Raw genomic sequence first — 13063 nt, 5'->3', positions numbered from 1 at the left:
TAGAGCATTTTCAATTATAAATTGTCAATTACCAAGTAAGGCTCCTTTAACAAAAAAATGCTATTTTATGCTTGAGACGTATGTATTAAATGTTAAATCCAGTCTTAATTAGGATCCTAACCTAAGAATGCTGTAAGAATATTTTAGGATGATTTTCCCAAAAAAGTTAAGAATATCCATGATGAAATAGATTTACACCATTCTTATAAAAAAAATTAAAAAAATGTATTCAAAAATAGATTTTATCTGGGATTGATCTTTGACTTTGGATGAAGATTAAATGAGCTTTCGGGTGCGGCGATTGGCAAAACAATCGCACCAAAATTAAACCTCAATCATGAAAATAAACATTAGAAACCAGCCGCTTTCGTTTTTGTTTTCAAGAGTTAATTCTTTTATACTTTTAAATTTCAAATCAGCTTTTTTAAACATACCTTTTCTCATTTTTAAATAAAGATTTTATCATTTTTTCTCAATTATTTTACAGTATATGTTTAATGAAAATATACCATCTTTACTTTTACATTTTTGTACACTCAGTCAATATTATTTTACACATCAACACATTTTAGGAATATTCTATAGAGGTGGACTACACTCTTAGTCTAATTTGAATTTCGAGTGTTCTGAATGTATCCTTAGGCTTTTGGGAAAAGTCGATTCTTATGTTCTGTAAAGGTGAGAACTATTCTTATACTATTCTCTAAATCTAAATCATTTTTAGGGGGTCAAAAGTTTTCTTTAAATTATAGAAAGATTCGAGGTTCATATTATAAAAGAGTAATCATACCTTCCTGGCTTGTTGCCCTCCACTTTGTTCTCCTCCTTCCGGATTCTGTTCTGTAAAATACAAAGAAAATAAAGGTTTAGTGACATTAAGTAGTTTTGATAAAAATCCGCTGGGAGTTAATCTAATACAATAATGACCGGTTAGTGAGGGCTGTACTGAGAAATATTGCCCGAGGTCAAGTAACGACCGAGCTTGCGAGGTTGTTGCGTTGACCGAGGGCAATATTTTCAGTACAGCCCGAAAAAAACCGGTCATTATTGTATTTGTTAACCGTTTCCTTCAGCTTCGATTGATTTTTAGCGCTTTATCCAGGAAAAATAGCGAAATAAAGCGAAAAAACAATTGAAAAGAGATAAAAAATTGTTATGATTTCTGACGTCAGAAATAAAAAATGAGAGAAATGATGTCAACGCATTGTTCATTTTCCTTTGAAAAAGTGACGTCACAATGAATTTTCCTAACAACGGGCAACTCTGGACAATGTAGGCCCGTCGTCATGCGAAAAGAACCAATTGCATTGCGCAAAAAGTCGTGTAGCCCGCTTCGAAAAAGTAACCGGTTAACAAACCATGGTAATAACTTCAAAACGAAGCAAGTGATGTTGGTAACGTAATATATGAAAAGGTCTAATCTCTTTCGAACTTTCTTTATAACTTTAGTCTTTCCTCTTTCGAATGACGAAAAGTTTGGATTTATAACATTTTTTTGTTTTCTCACAGCCTCACTTCAAACTTGTACACTTTTTTTTGAAACACCCAGTGCAAAGCCTTTAAAATACACAACAATATAGCATAGTGTCTTCTAAGGCTCACCCCTTAACATTTTGAGAAAAGGGTCAGAGTTTGGAGTTTGGAGTCCGCAACCCTAGGGCTATGTGGAAACTGGGTTTTGAGAAGGCGCACTTATAAAATAAAAAAACTATCAGCCAATTCGATTGACTTAAAAATATGCCATTTTTGCCCTGATTGCCAATTATTTTGCATTCGATAGACAAAAATTTGGCAAATGTGGCAAAATTTGAGTGCCATAAATGCCAAATAAAAAAGATGTGGTGAATCTGGCATTCTTGGCATTTTTGGAACTTACCTCCATACGTCTCCATACAGAACACTGTTCCTACAAGAACTGTGTTCTTTTCGCTCCAATTTTGCCACTTTTGCCAAAAATTTTGAAAAATAGAAGACCTTCCAATGCTAAAGCAAAACAATGCCGATTGGCAATTTGATTGGTTAAAAAATAGTTCGCTTTACAAACGCCAACAGAAAACTGCTGACTAAGCATCACAAAACAGAAATTATAATGGCGGCGTAGCGATGTACAAAATTGCCATTGAAGCTGTGATCTTTTGACATTGAAATTTTAGATTTGGCAAAGTTGGTGCGTATGGCAAATTTGGAAGTCAATCGAATTGGCTGTATAAAGTGTCTTTAACCCTAACCTCTATAACTCGAACAAGTTTCATTGTCCCTTTAGTTAATAATGCCTCGTAAACCTTACTCCATAACTCGAACAAAGTTGTGTTCCCCGTGCGTGTTCGAGTTATGCAGATTCTACAGTGATTTTCGATTCAAAGCTTAGCTCTAGACGATCCGATTTTCGCCCTGTCTATTCCAATTGTTCATTAAAGTAGGCAAAAATGTGGCTGTTTAAAGTCAATGCATTGCCCTCTTTTGACGTTAATGCAATGTCTTCTTTTAATCTTTTCCAAGCCAAAGATCTTAACCTCCCACTTTCTGCCCACTCTAACAATTAGAATTGGCAGGGCAGAATAAAGTCGGCTGTCTAAAATAGACCTTACCTTTCACAACCAAGCCTCTCTTCTTTAAACGGGCTTGCAAGGCGGTCGGTAACGTCATCACGAACGGTCTTTTTATCACGAGTCTTGTCGAGTTTATGGCAATTCCAACTACTACTTTGTGACTATTTTTTATTTATTTTTTCTGAAACGATACTAAACAGACATAGCATTGAAAGTATTTCCGAATGAAACAAAACAGAATGTAGACAGGAGACCCATTCTGTATTTTTATAATCTGATATATACAGGACGGGTACGAGCTGTGAGGCAGATTTCTGCCTCAAAAAATTAAAGTGTCCTCACTTATTAAAATAAAAAACAAATTTCGGAACTTGCGCTTTCTCTAAGACAGCGTGACCAGTAAAAGGAATAACAAAATTTGATTGGCTATGTTTTCAACCGTCATTAGGATCTGGGAAATTCAAACTCTCAGCCCAAACCATGCTACTCATTTCACCATTAGTATATAAAATAAGAAATCATAGCATGGATCTCCAGGCTAAATAGAATGGGGATCTTAAATCTGAATCACAGATCTTTACAGAAACCTTTTCGCCAGAGGATGAGGAAGGGATAGTTAAGCTCTATCAAGTGTTTTAAATAAGATACACGCTTTTTTTAATCTAGGCGAGCTTTGGAATAATCGGAGTAGATGAGAATTCTTTTATGAGCTAGGCTTGGCCAGAATATGAATTTTAAAGGCAGGAAGAGATAGTTAAGCTCTATCAAGTGTTTTAAATAAGATACACGCTTTTTTTATCTATAAGAATATCAGAGTGAAAATTGGCCAAATCGTAAGAATACCCTAAGAATACCTACTGCCCTCTATGGTGAAGTTTACAGAATTTGATAAGAATACAATCATTTTGTATTTGGTTAACAGAAAAAACTGCTTCCTTTGTTAGAGATAAATTTTAAAAGCTTTGAGGAAGAAATGTAATTTTGACCCAAATGTCAAAAGTCCAACGCAAAACTGACAAATTGATCATTTCTCATGTTTGTAAAAGAGTCAAGTCTAAAAAAGTAAGAATACATTAAGAATATTTCACCCTCAATTTTGGCACTTTCTTAAAAATACTTGACCCTCATCCAAAGTACACTATTCTTATAAAAAAAGTGTGTATCTGTGCGATAGGTAAGTGAATTCCAGCTATGACTTTCGTGGAAATGTGTGTGTTCTGTTAGTAGTAAGTAAGTTTGCGATCCCAGTCGAGGGCGACCCGAAGGCTCCCTTTTCGTAAAGTTGTCTACCCGAAAGTAGGAGAGGTCGACACTACTTTCCCGGGTATTTTTCCACTTACCCTTAATCCGTCTCTTTAGTTGCTGAGCATCAAGCAGAGAGGCGTCAAGTACCATTTTGGGAATCTTTGGTATGACCCGGCTGGGGATCGAACCCACAACCTTGTGCACCGTAGCTGGATGCTCTACCTTCATGCTACGGTGTGTATGTTAAAACACAAAAATAATCAACCACAAGGTAGGTGACTTCTACAAAAACGGAAGTCTAATCAATTGTCATTCATATCTACTGAAGGTTCTAAATAAAAAAAATTTGCAAAATATAATAAGATTTATTAAATAGCGTGGATGAAAAATTAACAAAAAAATTACATGTTAGGCGAAAATAAAAAAATGCATTGTTTCCGGAATGCGGGTGAAAGAAAAAAGCTCTTGTGCGGCCGGCTAGAAAAACATTACTTTTTGCTATTTTTGATAACTTAAGATCATTGAAATAGAACTTTTATGTACAAACAGTATGAAGCCTACTAACTACTAACGAACAAAACTTGATTTACCAACCAAACCAAACGACGTTTGATAGCTTGAACGGTCAACTTTATTTTCTTTATGATGAACCATATAGATGAACCCATAGTCTGCGGCCAGGTCAGAAAAATTATTTTTTTCACCCGGCCGGTTTCTGGAAACACTAAATATTTTTATTTTCGCCTTAAATAAAAATGATTAAGAACGAAATTTTATGTATCCTACAAATTTTCAAAATCAGAACAAAATCACGAACTCGGGCCTTTTGTATCAAGTTTTATCAAAGTTTAGTAAATTTTATCTATTTACAAATAAGAATTGTGCAAGTTAAAAAATGAAAAAAAAAAAAATGAACCGACTGTTCCCAATATCAAAATACAAATTTTAAAGGTTTTGTTTTTAACGTTTTTAAGTAAGAGTGATTATATCGTTTGTTTACTTATCAATTTTAATTCACAAGCTTTTTGTACATAGGATTGTCACGGATATGGAGCAAGATTGGTAACTATATCAGCATAATATAACAATAGGCAGTGATATAAATTTACAATTGGTTTAAAGGTTTTGTTTTTACATAAGTGTTCCCGTTTCATGTCAGAAACATATTTCATATCGGGACAGTGTCTGCCCATTTTTATATTATGCTGATATAAACCTTTTTCTGACCAATTTTGCTCCACATCTTTGTCAATCCAATGTGAAAAAGCTTGTAAATAAAATTGATGAGTAAACAAACGATATCACTCTTATTTAAAAACAAAACCTTTAATTGAGTCCCCTCGACCGCAGTCGGAGACGACCTGAAGGTTTCTCTTGTGATGGTTATCTACGCAAATGTAGGGAAGGGCGCTAATTTTTCTTTCTGGGTTGCTCCACTTACCCTTGATCCTTCTTTTAAGTTCTGAAGGATTTTGACCCTTTCTGTGTTGGTTTCGGTGTATTTGTGTTTGTTCAAAGTTAGGATGCTCATTTTAAATCATCCAAGCTTTTGAAGATTCTATCTAGATACTTAGTGCCTTTTAAACCTTCTAAACAGAAACCTTTTAAAGACGCTAAAAATACGCTAAAAGTTTCAACACAAAGTTTTACAGCGATTTTTTAATTTTCTAGAAAATCTTTCGCGTGTTTAATTTTCAAAAGAATTTTCAAAAACATTCTGGCTTTTTGCGAAAAGAGGCTAAAAATATAATAACGCGAAAGTTTCTGTTCGCGAAAGGTACACGCCTGAGACAATCAATAATATACCTGGTTAGGCCCGTTTCAAAAAGTTAACAAAATATTACAAAAATTTCCATTAGTGTTATTGTCCTTAGACAGCGTGCATCCACGAAATTGATTTTGATATAGGGGATGCGTATCGTGTATAAAAATTCCGTCCGAGGGTCACCCCGGTCTTTGTATTTTGGATAATAGGCTGAGTAAACGTTCCACTTTCTGCGTGTCTTTATTCGAAATACGAATTAGAGTCGTAGCAATCTTATTAAATCAGCAAGGTGCCAATGAAAATGCTATAAATTGAAACAGGTTACCTAACTTTTATAGGTAACTCTCGAACGGGAATTTCTTTCACAATACGCATCCCCTTTATAAAAACATATCAGAGGGTAAATGCGTAAAGCCCATATTGTCCCCAAAAACCAATTCACACCAACGTGAAACAGTAGCGTAGACAAGAGGGGCGCAAGATTTGTGTAGGAGAGCAGATTTTTATGACACTCTAATTATCTTTACATTAATAGCTACTTACATCTCATAGAAATTGCTCTCCTACACAAATCTTGCGCCCTCCTGTTCACATCAGCGTGAACAGTGCGTAGCAGGAGGGCGCAGATTTGTGTAGGAGAGCAGATTTCTAGAGACTTAATATCTATTATAATGTAAAAAGATATTAGAGTGTCTAAACCTACCTCTACACAAAATCTTGCGCTCTACACAAATCTTCGCCCTCCTGTTCACTCAGTGATGACAGTAGCGTAGACAGGAGGGGCGCAAGATTTGTGTAGGAGAGCAGATTTTAATGACACTGTAATTGTCTATTCATAATGTAAGAAGATAATTAGAGTGTCATAAAACCTACTCTCCTACACAAATCTTGCGCTCCTACACAAATCTTGCGCCCCTCCTGTTCACATCAGCGTGAAACAGTAGCGTAGACAGGAGGGGCGCAAGATTTGTGTAGGAGAGCAGATTTCTATGAGACTGTAATTATCTATTCATAATGTAAAAAGATAATTAGAGTGTCATAAAACCTACTCTCCTACACAATCTTGCGCTCCTCCACAAATCTGCGCCCTCTGTTCATCGCGTGAAACAGTAGCGTAGACAGGAGGGGCGCAAGATTTGTGTAGGAGAGCAGATTTTAATGACACTGTAATTGTCTATTCATAATGTAAGAAGATCATTAGAGTGTCATAAAACCTACTCTCCTACACAAATCTTGCGCTCCTACACAAATCTTGCGCCCCTCTGTTCACATCAGCGTGAAACAGTAGCGTCAGGACAAGTTTGTGTAGGAGAGCAGATTAATGACGCAATTATCTATAATGTAAGTAATTAGAGTGTCATAAAACCTACTCTCCTACAAATCTGCCTCCACGCGCCCCTCCTGTTCACATCAGCGTGAAACAGTAGCGTAGACAGGAGGGGCGCAAGATTTGTGTAGGAGAGCAGATTTTAATGACACGCTAATTATCTATTCATAATGTAAGAAGATAATTAGAGTGTCATAAAACCTACTCTCCTACACAAATCTTGCGCCCAAAGTGAAAGGTGCATTTTTCAAAGCAACCTCTTGTAGACAGGCCCTTATACAACAAAGGCCTGTTTACACTGAAGTTGTTTTATAAGGGATACCAAAAGTAGCGATGTCAATCTCCTTGTATCGTTTATATACAGCCATAATCTTTTCGTCCCGTTCTTTCAATTTCTCCGAATCCCTAAAAGATTTTAAAATAAAAACATACTTTAGGCATACAGACTTTCACGGGCAGAAACTTTCGCGAAATTGAAAAAAATGCGAAATTTAGGACATTTACTTTCGCAAATTTGAATTCTTTTTCGGGAGCATAAACTTTTGTGAATCAAGACGTAGAAATTGTCACATGAATGGCTTAGAGGGACAAATACTTCTTGGATTAGCTTAAAACTTTTGTATTTTGATTTATTTATCTTTTAACAGGCTAAAAAGTGCCATAAATATTACATTTTATTTAAAGTTTGAAGTTTTACAGTAGATTTTCTATTTTGTCAAGAATTTTCGCGAGCATAATTTTTCGCGAATGGCCCTTCCAAGAATTTTCAAAGACATTTACTTTCGGGAAAAGGCCAAAATTCACAAAAATCGCGAAAGTTTCTGCTCGCGAAAGTTTGTATTATATTTATCAAATAGAAAAAAAGTAATCTTTAAGAATATTTATGGTGAAATTGACCAAAACAATAAGAATATGTTAAGAATATCATCCTCATGGAATTTGGTAACAGGACCTTCCACCAATGCTCAAGACAAAAAGTCAAAAATACCATATTTTTGCTTGAAGCATGTATAAGTATCTGTTGCTTCTTTAAATTTAGGTTGGGATTTGTTCCCGAACAAAATAAATATGAAAATGGAATGGATAGAACTTAAAAAAAAACGTGCGTAATTGCGCTGTTAGAAGCTGTTAGAAGGCAGACTTTGCTCAAATATAATATAATATAACTTTTTAAGATAATTTTAGTATCAAACCCTAAAATTTTGGACATTCATATTGAAAAAACGCACTTGAAGGGACTTTTCTTCGAATTGTAGAAAATTCAAATCATTGAGAGAATTTTAAACAACTTTCCAGCTAAGGAGACCAATATTTCAGTTCGAATTATAGAAAAGATTCGAATTATAAAGATTCGAATTAGAGAGAATTGACTGTACATACCTTCCATGTATAGAGTATTTTTCGGAACGAATGTACGGTAAGAACATGTATGTGAAATGCAAGACCTGTAAAATAGACAAAAAATGTCAGTAAATTATGAGTTTTCCATACAGTGACGAAAAGCCAAATGTTTGACCCGTAGAATACGTTATCGGGGAAAACTTCGTCGGGGAAAATTTTTGTCGGGGAAAAATTCGTCACCTGCTGGTAGTTGGTAAACGCATTAAGGCCGGGGAAAATTTTCGTCGGGGAAAATATTTGTCACTTGTCCAAAATTTCGTCACTTTTCCCCGACGAAGTTTTCCCCGATAAGGTAAACAAAAAAATGTTTTGAACTCCCCTTTAACCAGTCAGGGATATGTTCAAATTAGCCGATTGTCGGTTGTTGAGCCGGATCGATTATATAGACGATAGCTTACATAGCGTCTGAGTTTTAAGCCCCCCCCCAAAGATTTATAAATTTTTTGTTAGCACCCAGGACTTTTGACCCTAGACACTTTCAAAAAATTGATCCGTTAAAAGAGAGTTTTCCAATGTAAATCGCGTTTAGTTCTAAGTTTAAGATGAAATATTCTGCAAACTTTTTATAAAAATATTGCGCAGGCGAAAACTTTTCAGATTCATGAGCTTCAATTTGAGTAATTGAAGCCAACTATTAAGCTGAATTATTTTGCCCCACGTTAGTGATGAATTTCCCTCCCCCCCCACCCATACATAGGCCCCCAAAAAGTGGTCCCCCCAACCACAGGGCGGCTGAGCTTATCGGTTAAACCCGGCATTATTTAGCCTAAATCGGGAACAACAAATGTTATCGAAGGGAAAGTACACGTTTTTTTTTTTAAGAACGTCAAAAATTTTCGAAGCCTTCGGATGTTCTTAGTTTTTTGGATTTGAAGCCTAAAAATGTTCTTTGAATGTTCTTATTTTCAGCATTTTTTTTGAGCATTTTGATGTAATTTCTTAAGAAATGCATTTTTTAAGTCTTCCACACCTTAGACTGTTCTTAGATGTTTTAAATTTTGGGCCTCGAAAGCCTTATTTCTTATCTAGTCTTATAAAAAAAAAAACGTGTATGAATACAGTCGCGTCGTTATTTCTGCTTTAACTTAATTTCCTTCACCGCCCAAAGAACATTTTACTACAAACGTTTTGTTCGTTTTATTTCCGACGAAAGAGATATAAAGAATCTCCATAATAGACCAGCGTCCGAGATTCAGAAAAGGCCTCAAAAATAGTTTTCGTAGGGCACCCCTTAGGCAAATTTTTGATATTATGCTCCTAATAGGGTGTAGAATCGACAAAAAAATTTGCCCTTATTTGTTAAGTTTCGACCACCTGGTGCCGAGAAATGGCATTTTTAAGGCGAAAAATCGACATTTTGGGCGTTTTCCGATGACGTTGACATTCCCACAGCTGGATAGCTCTGAATTAGTAGTATCCGAAAATGGTATGATTTGTTAACTTTCGATGTTACAATCTTGAGATATTTCATTTTTAAGGTGGGTAAAATATGGTGAAAAATTACTGACTGAATTTTCAATATTTAAACCAAAATATCTCGAGATCTAGACATCGAAAGCTAACAACCCATACCATTTTTGGATACTACTAATTCAGGGCTAGCCAGCCGTGGGAATGATTTTTTCTGAAAATAATCCCAGAAAAATGCTGACGTCATCGGAAAACGCCCAAAACATCGTTTTTTGTTTATTCAGGGCTAGCCAGCCGTGGGAATGATTTTTTAGATGACGAAAAGATGATGTCACGAGTAAGCATTCGAATAGTGATAGGCTCAAAACCGGTTAAAATATCGGTGGTTTTTCAAATAGCCATTCCTTTTGATACACCGTTTTCGATACAGAAATTATTGATTGCTTTTATTCTACGTTTAACTTTTCGACTATTTATCGGTGAACAATTTGAAAGGCATTTGAAGCGAAACTGAGGCCACAAGAGCTTCTGAAAGTCAAACTTTGGATTAGATTCCACCGCCTTCTTAAAAGTGAGCCAATCTCGTTCCCAGTGTAATATCACTTTTTTGATGCTTACTGTTAGCGTCATGGCGTCTGGCATCCGTCAAACAAAGCCTGGAATACACGGGGACGAGATTAGGTAATGAGCGAGTTCATAATTTACTTTGCGGTGATGCAGTGTCTGAAGATATTACTATTAATTTCTAGCATCTAATGCTATTTTTGTCTCGATCCCCCGTCCGATTTATTACTGACCGTCGATAAAAATAGTTGCATTAGAATCTCATATCATTCATTCTATATATTAATGATTTAGGGTTACGTACAATAAAGTATAAGCCCGAACCCAGACGGCACACAACGTCAAAACAACGTCCATGTGACATTCATAACGTCCAAATAACGTTATTTGAACGTTAAATTAAAACAACGTTGTGTGCCAGCTGGGAAGGGCTAGAAGCAAGTATTCTTGGTAGGATTTGAAGCCAATAAATCCTACCAAAGTTGCACTGTCTAGCACGACCCGCCTAGATTTTGAACAAATGCCAAATTGAAACTAAAAACTATAATTTACCGCTAAATTTCGAAAAATATACCACTCAAAAACAAAGGAATCGCTAGATTCAATCCGTCGTCAAAAATACGGCGCATATTTTAAGGCTTCACTTTTTCTTGCCTGAGAAAGGTTAAAGATTCGCTTCTAGCCCTATCGGTAGGAAAGTATGAGTTTTACACTCGAAACAAAGGAAGATCCAACGTTAAGAAGCAAAAATAAATCAGACAAATAAACAAACAAACAAACTGGAATTGAAATTTCCATGACAACACATTATTTGAAGAACTGAAGCGAAAAGAGGAAGACAATTTTTTGTGTGTTTCTTTTGGAGAGGTTGAATGACCCGATTGAAAGAAACTCGATGCGATCAGATGTTGAGAGTAATTGATCAAGAAGATGGTTCACAGAAAAATGTGAGTATTTCTTTTCTTTTTCTTTTGAAAATTCTTATTCAGTCGAGTTATAGAGAGTTCGAGTTAGAGAATCAAAAAAATAATGATTGCTCAGGACTTATGTAGGCATTTGTATCATAAAGGTTCGACTTATAAGATGTTAGAGAATCTAATGTATTCACTGATCTTCACAAAGGTTGCTATTCAAACTGTACTAGCTGAGAAAATAAATATCCAAGTGCAAAAAAGAAAGAATTCCGTAGGAGATTGAAGTGACGGCCTACGGTATCGCATTGAACGGTCTAAATAAACCCGTGCTTAACCTCGCTATCAGCTTTTTTATGCTTACTGATAGCGCTAGATAATATCAGTAACGCAGATAAAGCCTGGAATACACGAGGACGATGTTGTCAAGTTATCTGATACGCTGAAGCGGGTCAATTTCCCATTGGAGAGAACTGATAGTTGACTTTTGATATGTCGCATCCCAAGTTGGGTTCAACTACCCTTGTGCATATACCGAAAATTTCGATTGGATCCGCCAACCCCCCAAAACCAGGGCTGGGTTGCCAGGCCACCCGCTGCGAAATTCCGTAATCTAAACCTTCCAGATGTTGAAAAATTTCCCGACCTTCAGAGCTTTAGCGTGTCAGATGAAAATTTCACCATCTGGGTACCAGATAAAAACTGTCTTAAGAGACATACTCAAGGTTTATCTTGAGGCGATTTGTTGTTTTACGGGCCAAACTACCCAAAAAGAGGGTCGGTCGGTCGGTCGGAAAAAGAAAAAAATAATAGTAGAATTTCGCCTATAAAATCTCCTAAAAAGGCAGCAAAAACTTCTACATCTTCACAAAAATGCGAAATAGAAAACAAAAAGACACAAAAAGCTCGAATGTATGGATGAAATGAGAAATTGAACAAAAAACTCTCAAAACCTTGGAAAAACTACTAAAATGTTGAGAAATTGGGCAGTCTGTAAAGTAATTAAAATAAAAATGTACAGTACTACGAAAATCAAATTTGTTTTTATTTCGATTTTTGAAATTTCAGGGTCGGTCGGGCCCGTAAAACAACTAAATCAAATTGGTCTCGCTTGACAAAACAAAATAAATGGATTCTCACAAATTCTCCACGACGTCTTCGATTTCCCAAATTATGGCTGAAAAATTAAAAAAAAAGAAAAGTTATTTATACGAAAAATTTACACAAAGACGAGGTTGTAATGACTTTAATTATAATACTGTTGACTCTCGCTAATTCGAACTCGAATTACAGGGAGATTTGAATTACAGAAAGTATATTCTCCTTGACGGGGACTGGGAACAAGTTCGAATTATAGAAAGGTTCGAATACGTGGGAGTCTCTGATCAATTTCTGAATCCTGAGGTTCAGGTTGTTCTTAAAATTTGTTCTTAGGTTTTGGCCAATTCTCATCCTCGTGTTCTTATAAAATTGTTCTTATATAAAAAAAACGTGTAATTTCGATACTAACCCGAAGAAGAACCAATCATAAGCGAGCGTTAAGTAAAGTATTTCATCTGCATTCAAATTTGGGTGTGTCTCTCCATCCTAAAGTGGAAGAATAAGTTATACGAAGCGATCCAAGCAAGTCACTCAGTTCTCATACATTCAACTCATGGAAGAATAAGTTATACGAAGCGATCCAAGCCAAGTCACTCAGTTCTAGTGGAAGAATAAGTTATACGAAGCGATCCAAGCAAAGTCACTCAATTCTTATACATATATAGTGAAGATATGTAATATCTGTGTCATTTTAGAAAAAGAAAAGTTATTGATATATAAATAACTCAAACTGATAAAAACGAAAAAAAGTTAAGAATATTTTTGTTAATTGTGTATACACTTTTTTTTT

At 35.6% G+C, this 13063-nt stretch overlaps 2 protein-coding genes across 3 annotated transcripts in view; both read right to left on the bottom strand.

Moving 5' to 3' along the window:
* LOC136805039 (polyglutamine-binding protein 1-like) overlaps positions 1-2732 on the bottom strand; it is a 44775-nt gene extending 42043 nt beyond the window's left edge. For both annotated transcript variants that reach the window (XM_067061578.1, XM_067061577.1), the window contains exons 1-2: positions 2589-2732; positions 791-840 (exon numbers count right to left, since the gene is read on the bottom strand). In XM_067061578.1, coding sequence (XP_066917679.1) covers positions 791-840; positions 2589-2646 — 108 coding nt within the window. In that variant the 5' untranslated portion in view covers positions 2647-2732. The remainder of the gene's footprint in view (positions 1-790; positions 841-2588) is intronic.
* A 4447-nt stretch (positions 2733-7179) lies between these two features.
* The window catches only part of LOC136805006 (myotubularin-related protein 14-like), a 55605-nt gene continuing 49721 nt past the window's right edge, over positions 7180-13063 (bottom strand). The window contains exons 8-11 of the mRNA XM_067061537.1: positions 12683-12759; positions 12313-12349; positions 8267-8331; positions 7180-7291 (exon numbers count right to left, since the gene is read on the bottom strand). Of these exons, the coding sequence (XP_066917638.1) occupies positions 7180-7291; positions 8267-8331; positions 12313-12349; positions 12683-12759 (291 nt within the window). The remainder of the gene's footprint in view (positions 7292-8266; positions 8332-12312; positions 12350-12682; positions 12760-13063) is intronic.

This window comes from Clytia hemisphaerica, unplaced genomic scaffold, assembly GCF_902728285.1.
Source record: "Clytia hemisphaerica strain Z4C2 unplaced genomic scaffold, Clytia hemisphaerica genome assembly, whole genome shotgun sequence".
Classification (NCBI taxonomy): Eukaryota; Metazoa; Cnidaria; class Hydrozoa; order Leptothecata; family Clytiidae; genus Clytia; species Clytia hemisphaerica.
This window is presented reverse-complemented; position numbering and strand designations above follow the sequence as displayed.